A 23,207-nucleotide genomic window follows, 5' to 3' on the forward strand; every position below is an offset into this window, starting at 1 on the left:
CTACTTCTGAAGGCACAGGGATGGGTGGAGAGATCATATCTCAGTAAACAACCATCTCAAAAAGCATACTGGACCATACCTGAGAAATATCACCTAGGGTGTTTTCTGACCCCCACACAACATGAGCACACATGCATGTGCACTTTCACATATACAGGCACCCACAGGAACACACACACACACACACACACACACACACACACACACACACACACACACACCAGCATTGCCAGAACACAGTAACAGAGAGTAAGCGAGCATAGCTAGAAAGAATATTCTTTCTACTCAGTCATATTTAGTTTACCTTCCCAGAACCTTCTAGTTCCTTCTTATCTTTCAGCGCTTGTCCAGACAACATTTTCATTTCAACCACTCCTGCTATAGCAATGATGGGAACAATTGCTAGGAGTAAAAGTGTCAATTGCCAGCCGTAGATCAGGGATATGATGATGCCTGTCCCAAGATTTGCTATGTTCTGGGTAATAACAGCAAGCCTAGACCCTGTAGCCTGAAGAAGAAAAGTAGACACATGCTTTATATTCTAAAATAGGTTCAAGTATGTTTTTAAGATAATAACTCATTTTCATGAAAATCTTCTCACGTATGAAATAAAAGGAAAGATACTTATACAAACCTTTTCTTTTGGTTTCTAAAACAAAGATTTCCCATGACTTATAATAGAATTATAACCCATAATAGAATTATATAGAATAATAGCCCAAAGTGCAAGTTCTTATTTCCATAATATTTCAGTACCAAAAAAAACTTTATGCACCACAGTATGAAGACCAAAGTAAATCAGAATGTAGGGATCTGACCGTTATACTAAGTTGGGGATGATGGCAGTCATCTAGCTATGAAACTATCACTTAAGGAAGATATGTGCCAACATATCTGGGCCTATTTGCAACACTTATTTTCTTGGAAAGGGGCAGATTAGAAAGTTCTGGAATATGGTTTACAGTAAGCAGAGCCTTTGGGTATTATTCAGAAGGACTCATGGCCCTCACTCCTATGCAGTGATTCCCAACTCTAAACCAGCAGTTAATGTAATGAGTGTAGCACACCTCCATGCAGTGCCATCTACATCTCTGCTTGGTTACTCTGGTGCCTCCTACAATCTAGCATCCCCATTCCGGCCTCCAGACCCAACTTCTCTGCAAAGAGCACACATCCTTACCAGCCCTAAATTTTTTCACTTGAGCAAGACTGGCTGGTCTCAGCAAAGATTACGAAGTGTACTCTAGACGGCCATTGACTAACTATCTCTGTCCTTTGCGACAAATCTCTTCCAACTCCAAAACTGAGCAGATATATTGATTAGTAACCAGAGCCTCTCCTCTATTCTGAATTCTAGCACCAACCACCCTTCTCACATCATTTAATAGCTGTCTGACATATTCAGTAGACTGGGACTTAGTGGGGGAAAGCACTTCAACTCCCAGAAGCCTTTAAACACTTGAAGCTTTTAGGGAACTGAAACAGGGCTGAAAGCGATAGGATGGATACTACGGTGTAGCCGTTGGTTTTGCTGTTATCAGTGACCTTACAACGAAGTGAGTTTGCTAGACTGGGCACCGGGCATAGGTCAAAGGGTACAGGGGTGTAAAAAGTACATTTCGTGTGAAATGAGAGGAAGCAGCTTAGAGGGATGCTGCCTCACAGGGACGCGCCTTTTGCCAGTGTCTACAATCCTACACAAAAGCTTCTGAGGGACAGGAGCATCCAGCACACCTCCTGTGGGCACAGCAGAGACAGGGACCTGGCTTGTAAGCTTTTAGGTGTATGGAGATCTCATCGCTTCTCGGCCTTTTGGCTAAGATCAAGTGTAGGTGTATGGAGATCTCGCTTTGGACCACGAAATACCATTAAGATGGTTCCAGAGGCGACAAATTCCTTGACGTTTGGATCTTTTCTGTTTCTGCAAAAAGTCTTTTAACAATGTCTCCATTTGTGGTCTTCCTCTCTCCCTCTGTCTCTTAAGAACAGGCCTATTGGGCTTTCTTTCCCACCACACTTGACAGCCCTGAGACAACCATTAGTACACAGGGCAAATGCCCTACTTTCTCAGTTTCACTGCCAGGACACCACTCTTCTATGTCTTGAATCCCCAGTTCTCCCTGTTCTCATCCTCACACCCCTGAGACCTCAGAGCTCAAGACTCCCTCTTCACCTAAGATTTCTTGACCATCTTTTCATGTCCTTAAAAGCTATCACATCACTGAAAAAAATCTACAGGCGAGTACTTCCAAATTAGACTTCTCTGCTAAACTCTAGATGCACAAGAAATGCCTTGCTTTTTGACATGTCCAGACACTCATCTAATGTGGGCATCGTGACATTAAGTCACAATTCTTCCCCAAGCCTCATCCACCAATAGGATCACAATTTCATTAAAGAACAACTCCATTTTTTTTCAATTTGTGTAGGCCAAACATTTTATTCAACATTACCTCTCAAATCTACCAGCTAATCTCATCCGCAAATAAAGTATATCCAGAATCAGCTATGTTTCGTTGCTTTTAGTATGACCTTTCTAGAAGACCTCTCCTAGACTATTGTAATAGATTCCCTACCTCTACTTTCCCTCCTCACAGCAGTTATTCACATAAGAGCCGCATAACTCCCGCTTTAAACACTTAGCAATGAGTTTCTTCCAATTCTTAATATGCTGCTGACCACAAAACTCGACTTCCTCTCACTTCATCTAGTGCTTTTGTGCTCTTTGCCATGAGATGTATGAATGGTCTAACCTTGGGTCCTTTACATTCTTCTGATTAGAACACTCCCACAGAAGCCTGCTTCAGAACTCTTCTTATATCACATAATTAGATCTTTCCTTTTGTAAACAAGGTAGCCCTTGGCTCTACTGCCTCCCTCCAACCGTTACAAGACGTTACAAGAGCAAGACAATTATCTGTCTGTGGAAGTTAAAAATTTCTTTATTCACCGTCCATTTTGCTCTCTTTAGTTTTATAGGCTTGATTCTGTATCATGGGTCTTGTTGTGTGTTCGCTTTGAGCGGAGACCCACACAAAGCAGGAATTCGTAAGAATTATGCTGCAGAGCCGCAGTTCTGTGCGCATTCAGATTTGTGACTTTACTTATCATGGGTCCCATTTATTAAACAGCAGAGGATGGATATTACCACCTTTCAGGAAGACTGAAACATTAAGGCAGGCCGGACTCAAGACTGACTCACACAGAAGAGACCATGCACCATTCAAGATCAGCACCATGTTATAGACTTTTACCATAAAAAAAGACTGAAGAAGAAACCTTCATGTCTTCACCTAAAACATCAAATCCTGATGATTCAACTGTTTATATCAACCAGGGATTCAAGTAACAGCATATTTTTGGTTTTATAGTTTAGTAAAGTATCTTTCTTCCTGAGCTACGGTTTTAATATGCTTTTTGTGTTCTTCAGTGTAATTTTAAGAACATTTTCTTTGTTTTTTGTTTTTGTTTTTTTTTTACTGAACTCTAAGGTCCATTAAGCTTTAGACAACAACTTCGCTATCCTTTTTTCTCCCAACATCAATTATAAATATCAACTGAACATTTCAAACAGAGTGCTTCCGGTGGGTACGCCGAGAACACTTAATTTCCCGAATAACCTCTTCGCTTCATATCAATCTCCATGGTATGATTGGCACAGCAAACCAAGGAAATTTGTAACTATATATGTTACATGGCATGTAATCTTTGAACTTTAACATACTGCTGTAAAGAATTTGATACATTGTGATATAGAGCTTGTGGTGGTTTGAATGGGAAGTGTCCCCCAAAGGCTCAGGCATTTGGGCACTTGGTCCCAGCTGGTGACACTGTGCAGAGAGGCTATGGGAGGTACAGCCACAGGAGGGGGGCTCTGAGAGCTTTGAGTCTCTTCCTGCTTCCAGTTCACTTTCTCTGCATTGTGTCCGATGTTGAAGATGTAATGTCCCAGCTTCCTGTTCCTACTGCCACAGCTCTCTGCCACGACTTACTCTTATCCTTCTGGAACTTTAAATCCAAATTACCTCTTCCTTTTAAAAGTTGCTCTCAGCCATGGTGTTTTGCTACAGCAATAGAAAATAACTCCTACAGAGAGCTAGATACAGTTTCTTTAAAATGGTGACCATTAACACACGTGATCAGGAAGTCAGTCGTAGGCTAAGCCTGAAACAGAATGGATATGAACAGCCGCAGAAAGGAAGCACGTACCCCTTTCACTTGAGCAGCGTCATTGGCAAGCCTGGTGGTCAGCGCTCCTGTGGTGTTTTTAGGGTCATCAAACCAGCTTATGTCCTGTGGCACAAAGGGGTTTGGTTATCTTAAAGTCCTACTCATGAGACCTTAGCTCCAGGAGGAAGCTGGCAGAGACGCTTTTGTTTAGCACTCACATCCTCTGCGTATGGCTTTCAGACAAGAAAGAGACTTAAAACACAAACAGAAACAGATCACTTCCTCTGTCTCCGTCTCCACTTTGTTTAAAGCAAAGATTCTAAGAGCTGAACAGCAAACACTGACAACAAAGTTGCCGATGTCTTCAAGACTTCCTTCTAGAGCCGGAAGGCACAGGGACATGAGCACACCACATCTCAGACAGTAATAAACATGATAGGGGAAAAGAACAGGGTGGGAAGGACAGGATTCTGGGGAGGGTGTTGTTGTACAGAGTAGGGAAGAGACAAGGGGAGTACTTTTAAGGCAGCATGTGAGCAGAAACCAAAAAGAAGGAAGAAAAATGAAGGAAAGCATCTAAGAGAAAGCCACAGTACTTTTAAAGGGCCTGAGGCCAACACACTTGATCTGCTCACACAGAAGTGAAAAGGCTTTACATCCTGTAGGTAGCCTCATTTGTCCTACTGGGATTCCCCTGAGGCTTTCCTTCTCAACTTTCTTGCAGTTTCCTCTAGTGCCCTGAAGATGACCTCTGTGATGTGGGTGGGGGATGTTTGTCTAGACTTTCCCCTGAAGGACCCAGGCTGTCTCTAGATTGGGTGTGGATGGAGGAATTGAATCTAGCAAGGAGGCTGATACAACATTGAGCAAACTGAGGAGTTAGCAAGGTCTGAGTCTGAACAGCTATAGAGAGAAAGAAAGAGCAGGTATGGGGTAAGCCTGCTGCGGGTTAAAAAAAATAGAATAAAAAAAATAAAAAAAGCTCAAATTTGGAAATATTAAAGTGTGAAACATTTATTAATATCAAAAAAGAAAAGATAAGCCAGCAGGTGGTTAACTCTAGTTAGAGGAGAATAATAAACTGATTTAAAAATAAATACATCTGGATTAAAATGAACATATAGCATAATAACAGATCTTATTAGTAAAACTTCTTCTGTTTTCATATTTTACATTTATTAGTGATAGACTGTGAATGGATGCATGAACTGGCCGTGGCACATGCATGGAGGTCAGAGGACAATTTGTGGGAGTTGGTTCTGTCCTTCCACTTTGTGAGCTCTGGAGATCAAATTCAGGTCACACACCTTAAAGATTCGGCTATCTTACATCCTCATATATTTTAAAATAAACATTTTAAAAAGGTAGGAATAAAGGGCTATAACCTTTTTATAGCCTATATAACTGACTCTCTCGTAAGTACGAGGTACTTAAATGTTCCCTCACTGGAATGTGATAGCCTTGAAGACAGAGGCCATTCAGATTTGAACACCTTGCAAAATTTAGTACTATGCTTTATAAGCAGTGGCTCTGATATGCCTTTTCTACTGAGCAGTTTGTACTGTTCATACTTAACCATCATCCACTCAGCTCTCAAAGTATAATGGACCTGGTAGTTGACCTGGAGGCTGATGGGATAATGGGGCTTCAGTGCTGTACTGAGGTCAACTTTGAGACAGTTTAAGTAGAATCTAGGATATAAATATGGCTTGAAAGCTCGTGATCTCAAAACCTTTGGAGATGGAGTTCACTACTATGCTCAGTTATACTGCGAGTTTGAAGTAAATTTGGGCACAAATAACTCTATCTTAAAAACAGCAAGATGGATGTGGATTGACAGGAGGGGCCCCCATAAAATAGTGCCCACTCGCCTGTCAGGTTCTGTTTCAACTGTGACTATCATTAGCTAGCTATTTCTATAAATATATAAATATATAACATTTAAAAGGATTGTCTTCTGGAAATTCAAATACAAGAAACTGGCATTTCTCACTAGTATGTTTTCAATGTTGGGGATTTTACTGGGGCCTTTGAATTCTAGACTCTATCTCTGTGTTACATCCTAGTTTTGTTGGGCAGCTTCTGGACCTATCCCACCTGTGGTTCACGAGACTCATGTATCCTAGGAACGCCATTAATGTAATCCAATAAGTTTGTAAGTTTGTAAGTATGGTGTAAAAAAGTTGGACGTCTCTGTTTGTAACTTTAACAGGGATGTTTAAGTGCCACGTACAACATTTTCATGATTGCTGAATTGGACTGCTAACAGTATTGTCAGTGGTTCAGGACCTGAATGTACAGAATGTCAGAGGCACTCATATTAAGTCATGACAGCTAATAACAGTGTTACTTGGGTCACTATTTCAGTCTTGTCTCGGCAAAGAATCTTGACAATGAGGAATGGGTCATGAAAATGAATCTGAATTTGGGCAAGAAGAGTGTGTAAAAGATCTCCAGGCACACAGAGTCATGACAGAATGTTTTGACTACACAGGAGGAAGAAGGCTATAGAAGGCCCAAGGGCATAGAAGGTTCCTTCTAACACTTCTCAACCTTTGGGATAAGATAAAAGGACAGAGGACCACTTCTGTCTCCATGTCTCTCACTGCTGAGATAAAAAGGCCTGTGCAGAATCATCAGTGGACACATTTGTCTCGGCATAGTCTAGTTCCTCATAGCGGGGTCTTTTGCAAATGGATGCTGAAGGCGACCAACAAAACATCTTAATCTAAGCACCCTACATCCTGAGCACCTACAATCTGTGTCCATAGAGCACAAAAGAGACAGCGTACTCACCCCAGGGTACAACCCTTAATAGCCATACCTGTCTCAGCATGGATTTGAAGACCATGTATCGGAGTCGCTTGGTGAGGATCTCTCCAGCTTTGCCAAATGTGAAGCCCTGAGAAGAACAAGAGAAGACTGGTCAAGGACTCAAATAGCAATTATTCAGTGTGAATCAAGACCTGTGAGAGTCCTGAGCAGGATGAGACTCACAGTCTGAGCTTCTGCCCTCACTGAGCTCTCCTGCCTGTTTCTCAGAGGACCATTATACAGTTTCCAGCACTGGGCTGTGTTTACACAGAGGAAGTGCATGGACCCACTGACTTCTTAATGAGTATGTGCAGTCATGGATGACTCAGATTTACCCCCATAGCTAGATTGTGACCGAACTGTTTTCATTCCCTCTGCTTCACCATGTAGGAGTGTCAGCTAAAGACTTCGTCCCTTCCAATATTGTGACACACTTACAGATAGTGTCTCATTTATTGTACCAAGGTCAAGTTCCACAACGAATCTTTAAATTATTTAGTGAAGAAGCACCCTTTTTGTCATTGTTTTGTGTTCCTAACATGTTAAGAATAATGTATTAGAATGTGTTAAATAAAGAGACCAATTTAATTTTAGCTAAGAGTATTCACACAGGGGCTGTTAAAATAGTAATTTATTCTTAGAATGTGTTTAATAAAGAACCTATGTAGTTTTAACTAAAAAGGACATGTAGAATAATTATTGATGTATTCAGTAAATGATTATTTACCTTTTTGCTCAATAAGTAGCTATGTAATATCTCAAATCAGTCTGAATACTTCGTCACACAGCTCTCCTAATTATGAAGAAGCAACCCTCCACCCATTTTACAGATGAGGAAATGGAGGTGTAGACAGCCTAAATTCCTGGATACATAACCGTGTGTATGTGTAAGCAAGTTTTAAACCTGGGTTTAACACAATATCCATACCGTATGCCTTGCCATGCTACGCTGCAAGAGGTTTTGGTTCCGTTCCAATTGCATTTGAGGCACGTGATCTACAGACTACAAAATACCTTGTACATGTTTCTTTTCTTTTTTTTTTTTTTATTAATTTGAGTATTTCTTATATACATTTCAAGTGTTATTCCCTTTCCCGGTTTCCGGGCAAACATCCCCCTCCCCCCTCCCCGTCCTTATGGGTGTTCCCCTCCCAACCCTCCCCCCATTGCCGCCCTCCCCCCATAGTCTAGTTCACTGGGGGTTCAGTCTTAGCAGGACCCAGGGCTTCCCCTTCCACTGGTGCTCTTACTAGGATATTCATTGCTACCTATGGGGTCAGAGTCCAGGGTCAGTCCATGTATAGTCTTTAGGTAGTGGCTTAGTCCCTGGAAGCTCTGGTTGCTTGACATTGTTGTACTTTTGGGGTCTCGAGCCCCTTCAAGCTCTTCCAGTTCTTTCTCTGATTCCTTCAATGGGGGACCTATTCTCAGTTCAGTGGTTTGCTGCTGGCATTCGCCTCTGTATTTGCTGTATTCTGGCTGTGTCTCTCAGGAGCGATCTACATCCGGCTCCTGTCGGTCTGCACTTCTTTGCTTCATCCATCTTGTCTAATTGGGTGGCTGTATATGTATGGGCCACATGTGGGGCAGGCTCTGAATGGGTGTTCCTTCAGTCTCTGTTTTAATCTTTGCCTCTCCCTTCCCTGCCAAGGGTATTCTTTTTCCTCATTTAAAGAAGGAGTGAAGCATTCACATTTTGATCATCCGTCTTGAGTTTCATTTGTTCTAGGGATCTAGGGTAATTCAAGCATTTGGGCTAATAGCCACTTATCAATGAGTGCATACCATGTATGTCTTTCTGTGATTGGGTTAGCTCACTCAGGATGATATTTTCCAGTTCCAACCATTTGCCTACAAATTTCATAAAGTCATTGTTTTTGATAGCTGAGTAATATTCCATTGTGTAGATGTACCACATTTTCTGTATCCATTCCTCTGTTGAGGGACATCTGGGTACTTTCCAGCTTCTGGCTATAATAAATAAGGCTGCTATGAACATAGTGGAGCATGCGTCCTTGTTATATGTTGGAGCATCATTTGGGTATATGGCCAGGAGTGGTATAGCTGGGTTCTCAGGTAGTACTATGTCCAATTTTCTGAGTAACCTCCAGACTGATTTCCAGAATGGTTGTACCAGTCTGCAATCCCACCAACAATGGAGGAGTGTCCCTCTTTCTCCACATCCTCGCCAGCATCTGCTGTCACCTGAGTTTTTGATCTTAGCCATTCTCACTGGTGTGAGGTGAAATCTCAGGGTTGTTTTGATTTGCATTTCCCTTATGACTAAAGATGTTGAACATTTCTTTAGGTGTTTCTCAGCCATTGGGCATTCCTCAGCTGTGAATTCATTGTTTAGCTCTGAACCCCATTTTTTAATAGGGTTATTTGTTTCCCTGCGGTCTAACTTCTTGAGTTCTTTGTATATTTTGGATATAAGGCCTCTATCTGTTGTAGGATTGGTAAAGATCTTTTCCCAATCTGTTGGTTGCCGTTTTGTCCTAACCACAGTGTCCTTTGCCTTACAGAAGCTTTGCAGTTTTATGAGATCCCATTTGTCGATTCTTGATCTTAGAGCATAAGCCATTGGTGTTTTGTTCAGGAAATTTTTTCCAGTGCCCATGTGTTCCAGATGCTTCCCTAGTTTTTCTTCTATTAGTTTGAGTGTGTCTGGTTTGATGTGGAGGTCCTTGATCCACTTGGACTTAAGCTTTGTACAGGGTGATAAGGATGGATCGATCTGCATTCTTCTACATGTTGCCCTCCAGTTGAACCAGCACCATTTGCTGAAAATGCTATCTTTTTTCCATTGGATGGTTTTGGCTCCTTTGTCAAAAATCAAGTGACCATAGGTGTGTGGGTTCATTTCTGGGTCTTCAATTCTATTCCATTGGTCTATCTGTCTGTCTCTGTACCAATACCATGCAGTTTTTATCACTATTGCTCTGTAATACTGCTTGAGTTCAGGGATAGTGATTCCCCCTGAAGTCCTTTTATTGTTGAGGATAGCTTTAGCTATCCTGGGTTTTTTGTTATTCCAGATGAATTTGCAAATTGTTCTGTCTAACTCTTTGAAGAATTGGATTGGTATTTTGATGGGGATTGCATTGAATCTGTAGATTGCTTTTGGTAAAATGGCCATTTTTACTATATTAATCCTGCCAATCCATGAGCATGGGAGATCTTTCCATCTTCTGAGGTCTTCTTCAATTTCCTTCTTCAGTGTCTTGAAGTTCTTATTGTATAGATCTTTTACTTGCTTGGTTAAAGTCACACTGAGGTACTTTATATTATTTGGGTCTATTATGAAGGGTGTCGTTTCCCTAATTTCTTTCTCGGCTTGTTTCTCTTTTGTGTAGAGGAAGGCTACTGATTTATTTGAGTTAATTTTATACCCAGCCACTTTGCTGAAGTTGTTTATCAGCTTTAGTAGTTCTCTGGTGGAACTTTTGGGATCACTTAAATATACTATCATATCATCTGCAAACAGTGATATTCCTCTCTGTAGGCTTCTACTTGTTTATTAATGTTTTCCTGTGTTTCCCTAAGGGAGTTCTTCACGTCTTTCTTGAAGTCCTCCAGCATCATGATCAAATATGATTTTGAAACTAGATCTTGCTTTTCTGGTGTGTTTGGATATTCCATGTTTGTTTTGGTGGGAGAATTGGGCTCCGATGATGCCAAGTAGTCTTGGTTTCTGTTGCTTGGGTTCCTGCGCTTGTCTCTCGCCATCAGATTATCTCTAGTGTTACTTTGTTCTGCTATTTCTGACAGTGGCTAGACTGTCCTATAAGCCTGTGTGTCAGGAGTGCTGTAGACCTGTTTTCCTCTCTTTCAGTCAGTTATGGGGACAAAGTGTTCTGCTTTCGGGCGTGTAGTTTTTCCTCTCTACAGGTCTTCAGCTGTTCCTGTGAGCCTGTGTCTTGAGTTCACCAGGCAGCTTTCTTGCAGCAGAAAAGTTGGTCTTACCTGTGGTCCCGAGGCTCAAGTTCACTCGTGGGGTGCTGCCCACGAGCTCTCTGCGGCGGCAGCAACCAGGAATACCTGTGCAGCCCCTTCCCGGAGCTTCAGTGCACCAGGGTTCCAGATGGCCTTTGGTGTTTTCCTCTGGCGTCCGAGATGTATGTAGAGAGAGCAGTCTCTTCTGGTTTCCCAGGCTTGTCTGCCTCTCTGAAGGTTTAGCTCTCCCTCCCACGGGATTTGGGTGTAGAGAACTGTTTATCCGGTCTGTTTCCTTCAGGTTCCAGCGGTGTCTCAGGCAGGGATCCTGCCGCTCTTGGGCCCTCCCCCACGGGAGCCCAGAGGCCTTATACAGTTTCCTCTTGGGCCAGGGATGTGGGCAGGGGTGAGCAGTGTTGGTGGTCTCTTCCGCTCTGCAGCCTCAGGAGTGCCCACCTGACCAGGCGGTTGGGTCTCTCTCTCACAGGGTCTGGGAGCAGAGAGCTGCTGCGGGCCGGGATCCGCGGGTGTGGGACTTCCAGTAAACACAGAACGTGCCCGGTCCTAGAGGAATTCTGCTTCCGTGTGTCCCAAGCTCACCAGGCAGCTTTCTTGCAGCAGAAAAGTTGGTCTTACTTGTGGTCCCGAGGCTCAAGTTCGCTCGTGGGGTGCTGCCCATGGGCTCTCTGCAGCGGCAGCAACCAGGAAGACCTGTGCCGCCCCTTCTGGGAGCTTCAGTGCACCAGGGTTCCAGATGGTCTTTGGCTTTTTCCTCTGGCGTCCGAGATGTGTGTGCAGAGAGCAGTCTCTTCTGGTTTCCCAGGCTTGTCTGCCTCTCTGAAGGTTTAGCTCTCCCTCCCACGGGATTTGGGTGCAGAGAACTCCTTGTACATGTTTCTTAGGAGCCTTAGGACTGCCATTTTCCCATTACTGGCTTTTTTCCCCCTTTTTTAAATTGCTGAATGATAAGCCTTTGAAAACCTTTAAAAATCAGTGTGACCTCTTAGGGAGTTTCATTTATTTATTTGGTTGGTTGGTTGTTCATTTGGAGTGTAGGAAGATGCTTCTCTGACTACTCCAACTGACCAACAGAAAGTATACACAAACTGATATCCAAGGTTTACTGTAAAGGCTGTATTTTAGTTCCCACCTTCCGTTTCCATACTGCACAGAATAATCTGTTCAATGTGACTGCATCACTGTTTCCATTTCTGGCATGGTGGAGAAGGTGAAGATAGAGTTGTGATTAAAAAAAATAATCCTGCTCTCACTGTCCATGGTAAAGAAGGAATGACTTTATGAGAAAGACCAATACATGTGTTTCTAAATCCACCTGAGTGAGTGAAGTGAAAAACACCATTTACCTGAAGGAAAAACGTAATGAAAGAGATGATCCCAAGGATCAGGAACAATAAAGAAAACAAGTTGCTGTTCTGCCGCTGGATTTCAGGGGTGTCATTTTTTGTAAAAACCTATGGAAAAAAATATTTGAACGGTTGTTAGTTCAATCACTAAAAAAGCATTCTAAATCTTCCCTGTTTCACACATTACGGTTTAGGTATTGGAAGGGCCTTTGTACACTGGAACAGGGTTGGCGTTCGGAATAAAGGCAGCCTCCAACACCCCTGCATTCTGTCCTTGTTGGGGGATTGGTATCTGTCAGATTCACCCAACAAATATTCTCCTTTTGGCTTTCTTGGGAACAGAGTGTATCATAAGTCATTTCTTTGTGTGTGTCTGTCAGGGGTGAGCACGTGTGTATGGAAGCCAGAGGGGAAGATAGTATTGCTTAGAACTCTACTCTCTGTTTCAGATTTACTTATTTTATTTTTATATATGTATAAGGCTTTGCCTGCGTGTATGTATGTGCACTATGTGTGTGCCTGGTTCCCATGGGGGTCAGAAGAAGGTTCCGATCCCTTGGAACTGGAATTACAGATGATTGTGTGTGAACCACCAGGTGGACCCTTGGAACTATGGGTCCCTTAGAAGAAGAGCATTTACTCCTAACCACTGAGCCTATTTCCAGCCCATCCACCTTGTTCTGTAAGATGGCGTTTTATTTCATGAGACCAGGACTAGCTAATTAGGCTAGAAAGTCTGGCTTGTGAGCCTGGGGATCCTTTTCTCTCTATCTCCCGGGCACTGGGATCACAAAAGTGCGTTACCACACCTGGCTTTTTACATTGGTGGTGGGGATCAAACAGGTCTGCTTGTACAGCACGCATTTTACTGAGCCATCTCTACAGCCCCAACTCAACTATGTGGACATTTTAAAGTACTTCAAGAGAGAATATGTTTATGTATTCTTGCTGGCAAGAAGAGATGTCATTCATTCAACCTTTCAGAAAGGCACCTTTGCCAGTATATCCTGTAGGAGTTACAACCAAAAGCCAGGTGGCAATGACAGCCAACTGATGCCTCCCATGGAAACCTTTCCAGAGATGCTTAGAAGTGCTAAACAAAACAAAACAAAACAAAAAAAAAACAAAAAAACAAAAAAAAAAACGATGTTTGGAACTGGAAAACTTACAACATAATCACTCCATGGGGAAAGAAAACACACTTCTCTCCTTCTATGGGCTAAATCTGTTTTTTTCAGGAGAGACACATTCCTAAACCAACCCAGAAAACTTTGTTTCATTAAAAAAAATAAGGAAAAAGTTTTCAGAAGACGTTAGCTCAATTCTTGATTAGTCATTCCAACACTGCATTGTATTCTAAGGGAGACTGAATAGAGAGGGTGGCTATTCTATAACTTTCACAGAGAGAAAGGAAAACAAATGGATATTAAGAGATATATATTAACCTACTCGAGAAAGCCAGGAAGGGATGAACGAAGGACTAAAACCCAAGCCTTCAGACCCAGAGCCCAGTATTTGCAACAGTGGATGGCTGCCTGCCTAACTACTATATTAGCACTCTAATGGGCTAGCCCTCCTCAATCACTAGTTGTACCTCTGCGGAAAGAAGGAGGAAAACAAAGTGCCATTGTTGATTGCTCTTTGTTAAAACAAAAGCAAAAACAAAAGCCAGGCATGCTAATTCTGACTTAATTATTTGCATCAGAAAGCACAAGGCTAGCAAAGCTTGAAATATCTGTTCTTCTTACACTTCTGTGTAATGTGTTTGCTGGCCTGTGTTCTACAATGTATTCCACAGGATCAGATGTTTTGCCCTTCTTTGGGGGATTTTCATAGCATACAAAAATTACCTTACACAAATTGGACACAAAAATATTTCTTGACATATTAAACATGAGAATTAATCGAGGTATATAGGTAGATAGAGGACATGTGGTTTTGACCATACAATGAATAGTGTTTGGTTTATGCTTCTTATGGTAGTCAATTTCTTTCTGAAAAAGATTTTTTTAGCAATAAGGCAAGTATGTCCTCGGTATGCTGTCTCATGGTTAGCGTTTGTCACTAAACCAAGAACATGACTGCTTAGACTGTACCTGTTATTTAAATGCTGCTTAAAATTAGGTAGATCCAGAATATTCACGTCCACCTTCAGGAGTTTGTTAGAGTCTGCATATGAAATCTCCCCACAAAAGGCTCATTTGGGGAATTTTATTGCTCATCTGGTGGATGTAGTTATTGGTAAGTGATTGGACTATTAGTGCTCAGGCCTCATCAATGGATGGATTCACTCTGTGTGCATTGTAGGTGTGACCTTGTTAGAGAAAGTAGATTGTAGTCCCACAAGGGAAGGAGTCTTGAAAAGCTAAGCTTTATTTCTTGTTCATTCCTCTGTCTTTTGTTTCCTGAATGCCATGAGAAGGCGCTCTGCATGCTGCTACATGCTCCTACCACCATGATGCCATACACCAGGCTTGCAACAATGGATCCACCTGCTCTTAGACTGAAACCTAGAAAACTATAGTCAAAATTCTGCCTGGGTTAGAATGCAAGCTCAAGATCAACCTGAGTAATTTAGCAAGACCTTGTCACGAAATAAAAATTATAAAGGGTAAAAGGTATGTTCAGTAGTGCTGCCCTTGTCTAGAACATGTGAGACAATGGGTTCAGTCCTGTAGCATTAAAAGAGACAAAACCCCTCAAGTGTCTGTCAGAGTGATGGAAAGCTAAGTAAGGCAGAGCTGTTTCCTTCTGTTTCAGTCTTAGAAAGCTAGTGTAGTGTGTGAGCCAGTTCACAGGCTGGCCAGTATGTATGTTATACAGCAGGTCATTGTCAATCCAGTCAGACAAATGTAAAAGAGTCTCTGTGCATGTCAGTTAGGTAACAGTTCATAACTTTGGCTCTGAGCTCAATGTTGGCAAGTATGAAAGACTGAGTTGCCCAATTCCATTGACTATGTCAGTGAGTGGGTGCTCAAGGCCCTAAGATTAAAACCATTAAGAACCTAAATAGAACACAAAGAATGTTTACAAAATTGTCCTTCTTATAAATCAAACTTCAATGATATTTTCAACCAAGTTTGTTTCATGTGAAGGGAGCTAGTTACATCACACACACACTCACACTCACACACACACACACACTCACACACACACATGTGTGTGTGTGTGTGAGTGTGTGTGTGTGTGAGTGTGTGTGTGATATGTGTCATATATATATAAATTATATATACACACACACACATATATATATATATAAAATTTAAGATAGTTCATTCATTTTCTAGTCAAGACTCACAAGTAAATGTAAACATGGATGTAATTACTTACCCCTACAACCTTTGAAAATATTATGGAGAATGCTGGTTGCAAGCCTCCATTTATTATGGCACAAAATACACCAACCACAAAATAAGGCCATTCAGTTGAATTCAACTTCAGGATCCGCCAAAAGGAAGCTGGAGGTACGTCGTCATCCTAGAAAACATATACGTGACAACAAAATTGGTTTCTTTTGTTTTGCTTATCATTGATTTTACTGTGCAGAGCTCTTCCATAAGCACAAGACTTTCTTGTGTTCTTAAGGCAGGTCTCATTTATTTCGGGCTGGCTTCAAAGAAACTATCTTGAATGTCTAATCTATCTGCTTTCACCATCCAAGTGTTGGACTTACAAGAGGGCTACAAGTGTTTAAATTAAATATTTATCCTATTTTTATTTCTTATCAGTTGATAGATTTTTGGCTTCAAATATGATGATGATACATTGCTTGTACCTCTTTAGTTTTTAAGAAATAAATAATACTTCCACAAATATTTAATTTTTACATTCAATAGATGACAAGAATATTGACCAATAAGAATAATCAGAATAGGAATATTAACAATTAAAGAACTACAGTAGAATCATCATATTCTAAGTTCTATTCCTAAACATCTTGATCTTAATTCTTATTCTCAGACCTAAACTGACTATAGAACGTTGCCATTTAGGTTTCTGGAACACTCTGGAGAACAGGACGAAAGGATTATAGAAAATACATTGTAGTTCCTAGGCACACTTCTAGGTAGGAGAGGATCACAAGAAGGATAGAGAAAATAGTATTTCATCTTTGTCCATACCAGAGCCTCTTTGGTGCTAAGTTCCCCGTCTTGATCATGTGGCCCACGGATGCTTTTGCGAGTTGATCTTCTTCTTATTAGACTGGATCCTGAATCTTTTGAAGACATGTCCACATTATCAATTCCATCTTTAGATTCACAAGCTTCATTTCCTAATTCAATTTCATTTCCTGCTGTCTAAAATAAATAAGAATATGAGTAGCTTAAGATCAAACAGTGGAAAATAATCATTGAAAATAAAATATCAAGAAAAACATTGAATTACTTAAGTCAAAGGAAGAGGTGAAACTAAACTACTATTTCTTCTTGTGTGATATGTTGGGAGGAAAAAACCTAAATATTAAGGATTCTTCGTGAACACACTGAGAAAAAACAGCATCCCTTCTGAGTATCCTCTCTAGTCATCGCTTTTGGGAGAGTGTGTAATTCAACCAACTTTGTTTTTGAACCAGTGTGTGAACAACAAATCAAAAGAGATTTAAATGTTTTAGGTTTTTTAATGATGTGATTTTTTAAGTATATTATTGTTTTGTACTAAGCCTTCAGAATTTGCTGTATATTTTAATCATCCAATGTTCACTATCATGCGTACATAGCTCATACCTATTATGATGGATAGATTGTGTAAGTTTTTTTCCACTTTTCCTCAATTATCCTTCTTTGGCTCTCTTAAAGAAGAAGGAAGGGGAGGAAGAGGAGAGGAAGGAGATGGAGGAGGAGAAGAGGAAGAGGTAGAGGAAAAGGAAGAGGAAGAGGAGGAGAAGGAGAAGGAAAAGAAGAAAAAGAAGGAGGAGGAGGAGGAAGAGGAGGAAGAAGAAGAGGAGGAGGAGGAAGAGGAGGAGGAGGAAGAGGAGGAGGAGGAGGAGAAGAGGAAGAGGAAGAAGAGGAAGAAGAGGAAGAAGAGGGAGAGGAGGAAGAGGAGGGAGAGGAGGGAGAAGAGGAAGAAAAAGAAGGAGGAGGACAGACAATCTAAAGCACTCATCCTGAACATTGTTATATAAAAATAGTAAAGCAGTAGTGGTCTGTCCAGAGAGGAAACTGAAACATAATCATAATTCCCTGCATGTTTTAGGACTATTAGAACATGAGGTCCTCAAGGCTATGATTGGGCCTCGAGGTGGGGGAGATTTAGACAGAATCAATACAATTCATGGAAAGCAAAATATCACCAGCACTAAAGAGAGAGACGCTTCCCTTTAAAACATAGAGAGGAGCTTCATTGTGAATGAGAAAAAGATGGAGGGGTTGGGGGAGAGCATTGAGATCCAAGAGTCATGAGAGGGATGGTCTGGAGGAGCCTCTTCAGAGGGCAGCCTTCAAAGCACCTCTCTAGCAGTCCCCTGAAGAGCCTTGTACCAATCCAAAACACAAAGAAAAGGGATGAGTTTTAATAACCTTTTAGAAGTGCCAAGAAGTTTTCAGATCACGTGATTTAGTTCAGCACAGTGTATTGATAAGCAACATGGAGGAACCATGTACCATAAATTGAGAATCAAGTCACAGTATAGGGATTCTTAACTCTCTGTCCTAGAGAGAGCAAGAGGGCAGTGTTACTTAAGTATGGGATCAGGCATGAAGGTGCAGGCCCACATTCTAAAAAAAAAAAAAAATCCCTAAGGACTCTTCTCCTACATTTCAAGATTATCCAATCAGGTAGCACTTACCTATAGATTAAACAGAGTGACAGCTTACCATCAAGATAAATTAGGACATTTCAAGAGTTCCACTGTACCTGAGTCATGACAAGTTTGAAGTAAATTCCTTTCTCTCTCATGAGCTCATCATGATTTCCTTGCTCCACAATGACACCACCATCAAAACCAGCAATGACGTCAGCATTGCGAACTGTAGACAAGCGGTGAGCTATCACAATGGTGGTCCGGCCTTCTCTAGCCTGGAGAGAGAGAAACCTGGCTTTAGATACATGAATAATTACAGCAAAAAAACTTAATTTATTTTTGCTGAATAAAACTGCTTTGAATACTGTGAAAACCATCGACGAATATATTATCTGGCTTTAATAAAGGCATAATGAACTCATAATAATGAAAAATAGTTTTTATTGCAATAAATACAAAAACAAACACGTTTACATATTAATATAATTTATGCCTCTAGGGAGGCATAATTCCAACAAAAGAAGAATGCACGTTAGAAAAATTAGATAGTAGCAACTAGAAAATAGTGAGTAACAATGGATTAATCTTGAGAGAGTTTCAAAAAAAGTAAAGGAAACATGATATTTCCACTTAAAATTTATACTGTAAAGAAAAGTATCCTTAAATAGGACCGTTTATGATTCATTTTATCTTTAATTTCCTATAAATTTATCTGTGAATTTTGTTCTATGTTCTACTACTTAACTATGATCTACTGTGGATTAGTAGACACAGGGATGATGTGAGCTCAAAGACAAGCTAAGTAATAAGGAAAAAATGTGGTCACAATGCCATCTGCTTCCATTTTAGTTCACAGATGTTTGGTACACTGTGTCCCCTCTATTAAGCTCATTGTCAGGGTGCTTAAAGGAATACAAACTTCTGCGTCATTAGGATGGGCAAGCCAGAGAAAACAAGAGCTCACTTTTGCTATCTCCTGGGACGGCTCAATTTTAAAGAACCTTTGCTTAGAAAGTCTACATCCTCCTGGCCATCATATGCTGAGCGAGAGCTGATTCTAACTAGTGAGGAAGTCCTAACAAGAGTCATAGGAAGGTCAAACGCTGGTCATACTCAATGACTTGTCATGGACCAGGAGGTCTCCAGTACCAACACTCTGTACACCCTCTCCTTGAGAAAAAGACTTTTCAGCTCCATACCCTTCAAGTGGTATCAAGCAACATCTAGTTTTACTATCTTTTTGTTGACAGTGCTGTAAACTCTCTAAGCTATCTTAAGAAGGTTATTTCTCTTTTCAGTTCCATAGGCATCAAATGGTATTAAGTGACTTCTATTCATATTTTCCTTTGGTTGACAATACTATCAACTCTCAAAAACAGATTAATGTGGTTATTCCTCTACATTTTCATGCTCAGATGCATGAAATTTCACTTGCATCTTCACTTTTCATTTTTTAATTAAAAGATATTTACATGCCTTTTGATGAAAAATTGCTGCAATTCAGAAGACAAAGAAGAGGAGGAAGAAGAGGAGGAAGAGGAGGAAAAAGGGGAGGAAGAGGAGGAAGAAGAGGGGAAGAAGGAAGAAGGAGGAAGAGAAGAAGGAAGGAAAAGAGGAAGGAAATGGGAGGAGGAGGAAAGGAGGAGAAAGAGGAGGAGGAGAAAGAGGAGGAGAAGGAGAAGGAGGAGGAGAAGGAGGAAGAGGGGAAGAAGGAAGGAAGAAAGGGAGGGGAGGAGGAGGAGAAAGAGGAGGAGAAGGAGAAAGAAGAGGAGGAGAAAGAGGAGGAGGAGAAGGAGGAGGAGGAGGAGCAGGAGGAAGAGAAAGAGGAGGAAGAGGAGGAGGAGAAGGAGAAGGAGGAGTGGGAGGAGGAGGAGGAGGAACAAAGTGCATCGGGAGAGATGACTCAGTACTTAATAGTGCCTATGGACCTTGCAGAGTTCAGTTCCCAGCACCCATATTTGGTGGCTCATAACTGCCACTCCACTGACTTTAACTTGAGGAGATCTAACATCCTCTTCTGATATGTGCACACACGTGCAAACATACTCACACATCAGATAAGTACTTTTTTTTTAAATAGAAGAAACAGAAGTTGACAAGCAAAAAAAAAAAATTATGGAAACCTGTTGCATTTCCCTAGTAACAGGTAATAGAAGCTACCAAGTTTTTCTAAGACCAAGATTAAGAAGAAGAGATGTTAAGAATGTTATTTTGCTTTTAAATTACATATTAGGAAGTATAGCTCACAGACCTTATCCAGAGCGGCCTGAACCACGGCTTCGCTTTCTGTGTCCAAGGCTGACGTGGCCTCATCCAACAAAAGGATCTTGGGGTTGCGGACCAGGGCCCGGGCAATGGCGATCCTCTGTTTCTGTCCCCCACTCAGCTGCGCCCCTCTCTCACCAACCAGGGTGTCAAATTTCTATAAATAAAACAAGCAAATCAGGAAAATATAGCAAAGCAGCAAACTATCTCAGTTTATGTCTCGAACTGGGAAGTAGTCATCACCTGCGCCTCACAAGAAGTACATATATCTATCATCATTTGATAGGGCAGGGGCTGTAAACTCTGAGTGAGGCTAAGGCAGTTCTGCCTCACAGAAGATTCCCGGGTTCCCATGAACCACATCAGCCAGAGCTCTACTCTCTGAGCCTGGGTGACAGAGGATCAAGGACGACTCACGTGGGGCAGTTTCATGATGAAATCATAGGCATTGGCTTCCTTGACAGCTTTCTCTATCTCATCCATGGTGACGTTTTCTCGGCCATAGCGAATGTTTTCGGCAATTGTGGTGGCAAACAGCACGGGTTCCTGACTCACCACCCCAATGATTTCCCGCAGATACCTCACATTGATGGTCCTGATGTCCTGTCCGTCGATACTGACCTGGAGCAAAACGTATGGTTTTCACACTTTAGAATCACAGGGTCAGAATGATGGGCAGCGTTAACTGGTGCTGGCCGCACGCCCACTCACCTCGCCCTCTATGGGGTCGTAGAGCCTCTGCAGCAGCTGGACAGTTGTGCTTTTCCCACAGCCACTGTTGCCAACCAGGGCTACCGTCTGCCCGCTCTTCACCTTCAGGTTGAGGCCCTTCAAGATCTACCAAGACAGGTGAGAAACCAACGTTAGGCCAGTTCCCAGGACAGACGGATGTAGGTTCTAAGTGCAGACATCTCAATTCAGTAGCACGCTTGGTTTTACACTCAATCCTTTCTCTATAACATTTTTGAAACTATCGGGAACGTTTCCGTTTCATCTAATAAAAAAATTGTCACCGTACCTGAACGTCTTTTCGAGACGGGTAACTGAAGTGAATATTTTTGAATTCCAAATTTCCTTGTATGTTGTCGGGTTTGTGCCCACTCTTTGAGAAGCTGTCTATACTGGGCTTCTGTATAGATGAAAAGTATAGATGATGACTTAAGTGACAGTAACTGCTTTATACAGCAACTTCGCGATGAGCTAGATAATGTGATAATGAAACTATCTCAACCCCTTTACTAATGGATTAACGAGCAGGTCAGACTCACATTATCAATTATACTGAAGACTTCATAAGCTGCTCCTCTAGCATTGGCGAAGGCTTCAATATTTGGAGATGCCTGCCCAACACTGAATGCTCCAATTAATACAGAAAAAAAGACCTGGGCCAGGTAAAGAAAAGGTGTTGTGTTATTTAACCTTTGCCACAACTCTCTCACATTTCTTCTTTCTTCCAATACAATTAATTGCATTTTTTTTTAATGTCAAGGCAGCCTAAGAACACAGGATGTTTAAAACAAATCTTAAAAATTCAGAATTTTAAATTTCAAATACATCAACACCAAATGTAAAGTGAAATTGTTTAGCATAATGTAACCAATCCACATTGTATGCATATGAAACATGGCACTATATTCCTTAAGACAATGTATGTTTTCAACTGAAAAATATAGAAATCTAAAACGTGAAAACATTTAAAAACGTTCGGTAATTTCATTTAGCCTACAATAGAGAATCAATCTTACTTTTTTAGTGGATCTGTGACATACACGCTCTATATGACTATTATAATAAAACATTTTTTATTTCTTTAAGGAGTAATAATTTTTACTTAGATCACAAGGGCTGTGCAATGGAAACAAACAGTAACAAGCAAGTTAGAAGACTAAATTTCAAATCCTGCATTAGTACTAATCAGCTATACATCTGTAGGACATTCTCCCGAATACTGTGTTTAGTTTTGTGTGCAAAAAAAAAAAAATATGTAAGACTCTATTTGTTCTCTCTCCAAGTTTAATCGAATGTCATCAGTTATGAAAATATTTTGTAAGTTACAAAGCACACAAGCAAGGGATGATTCTGTATTGGGTTAAATCATTATTTCCCAAGTTTGGGGATTGTTTTGATCAAAATATTGTCAGTAAATACTTGAGTTTATTTACTTCTGGTAGAAGTTGATGAGAACTAACATCACCATCCATTTGTTTCTAGTCACTCAGGAACCATGATGCTTGATAATTTGCATGGGAGGGGATTTGCTAAGAGAGTCTGTACCCATTACCCACTGATCTTTACAGTTAGGACACACACTCCTGCCACACATTTGGCAGAAGACTTGAAGAGTGTTGACTGCTCAAACCTTACTGCCAGTGTGTAGTGCCGTTGGAATCTGAACCTACTAGGTCTGATATCAAATCATGCAGGCTCCATCCTGAAGGCATTCTAGATAGTGAAGCAGCTTTAGATTCCACAAATACTCGATCAGAACTACTCATTCCTCGGGCTAGCACTAAAACTCAATGGTGCAAACAAATGTTAAGCAATCCTCAGTAAAAATAAAATCAGCTTCACTATATCAAAATTGAGCAGCATGTATCTCGTTACAACTCAGTCTTTTTCAGGTCTTATCAAAACAAAAAACAAAACAAAACAAAAAAAAAACTATCTTTGTAAATCTGTCCCTATCTAAACAGCCTCACGTGTACTAGATAAATCACAGTTCAAACGACAGTAACAACAACAACAACAAAACAAAGAGTAATTATGAAATTCATATTACAAATCTGAATCCTGAGAAAGGGAACTATTTTAAGGAACACAAAGAATTGTGGTCTGTTGTTAACTCTGTTTCCATGTGGTTAACCTAAGGTGAAACAGAATAGACTTTCTAACAAGATACATATATACCTTGGTTGCAA

At 41.0% G+C, this 23,207-nt stretch overlaps 1 protein-coding gene and 1 long non-coding RNA gene across 2 annotated transcripts in view; one reads left to right on the forward strand and one right to left on the reverse strand.

The window, feature by feature from the left end:
• Positions 1–12,376, forward strand: part of LOC148006238 (uncharacterized) — a 901,378-nt gene extending 889,002 nt beyond the window's left edge. Inside the window, exon 2 of the long non-coding RNA XR_015686336.1 lies at positions 10,472–12,376. This is a non-coding gene — a long non-coding RNA (uncharacterized LOC148006238). The remainder of the gene's footprint in view (positions 1–10,471) is intronic.
• The window catches only part of Abcb1a (ATP binding cassette subfamily B member 1A), a 162,144-nt gene that overhangs the window by 16,960 nt on the left and 121,977 nt on the right, over positions 1–23,207 (reverse strand). The window contains 12 exon segments of the mRNA NM_133401.3: positions 305–508; positions 4,210–4,293; positions 6,995–7,072; positions 12,285–12,392; positions 15,615–15,761; positions 16,406–16,582; positions 18,138–18,299; positions 20,276–20,446; positions 20,707–20,910; positions 21,001–21,126; positions 21,308–21,418; positions 21,558–21,671. Coding sequence (NP_596892.1) covers positions 305–508; positions 4,210–4,293; positions 6,995–7,072; positions 12,285–12,392; positions 15,615–15,761; positions 16,406–16,582; positions 18,138–18,299; positions 20,276–20,446; positions 20,707–20,910; positions 21,001–21,126; positions 21,308–21,418; positions 21,558–21,671 — 1,686 coding nt within the window.

This window comes from Rattus norvegicus, chromosome 4 (genome assembly GCF_021556685.1).
Source record: "Rattus norvegicus strain SHRSP/BbbUtx chromosome 4, alternate assembly SHRSP_T2T, whole genome shotgun sequence".
Classification (NCBI taxonomy): domain Eukaryota; kingdom Metazoa; phylum Chordata; class Mammalia; order Rodentia; family Muridae; genus Rattus; species Rattus norvegicus.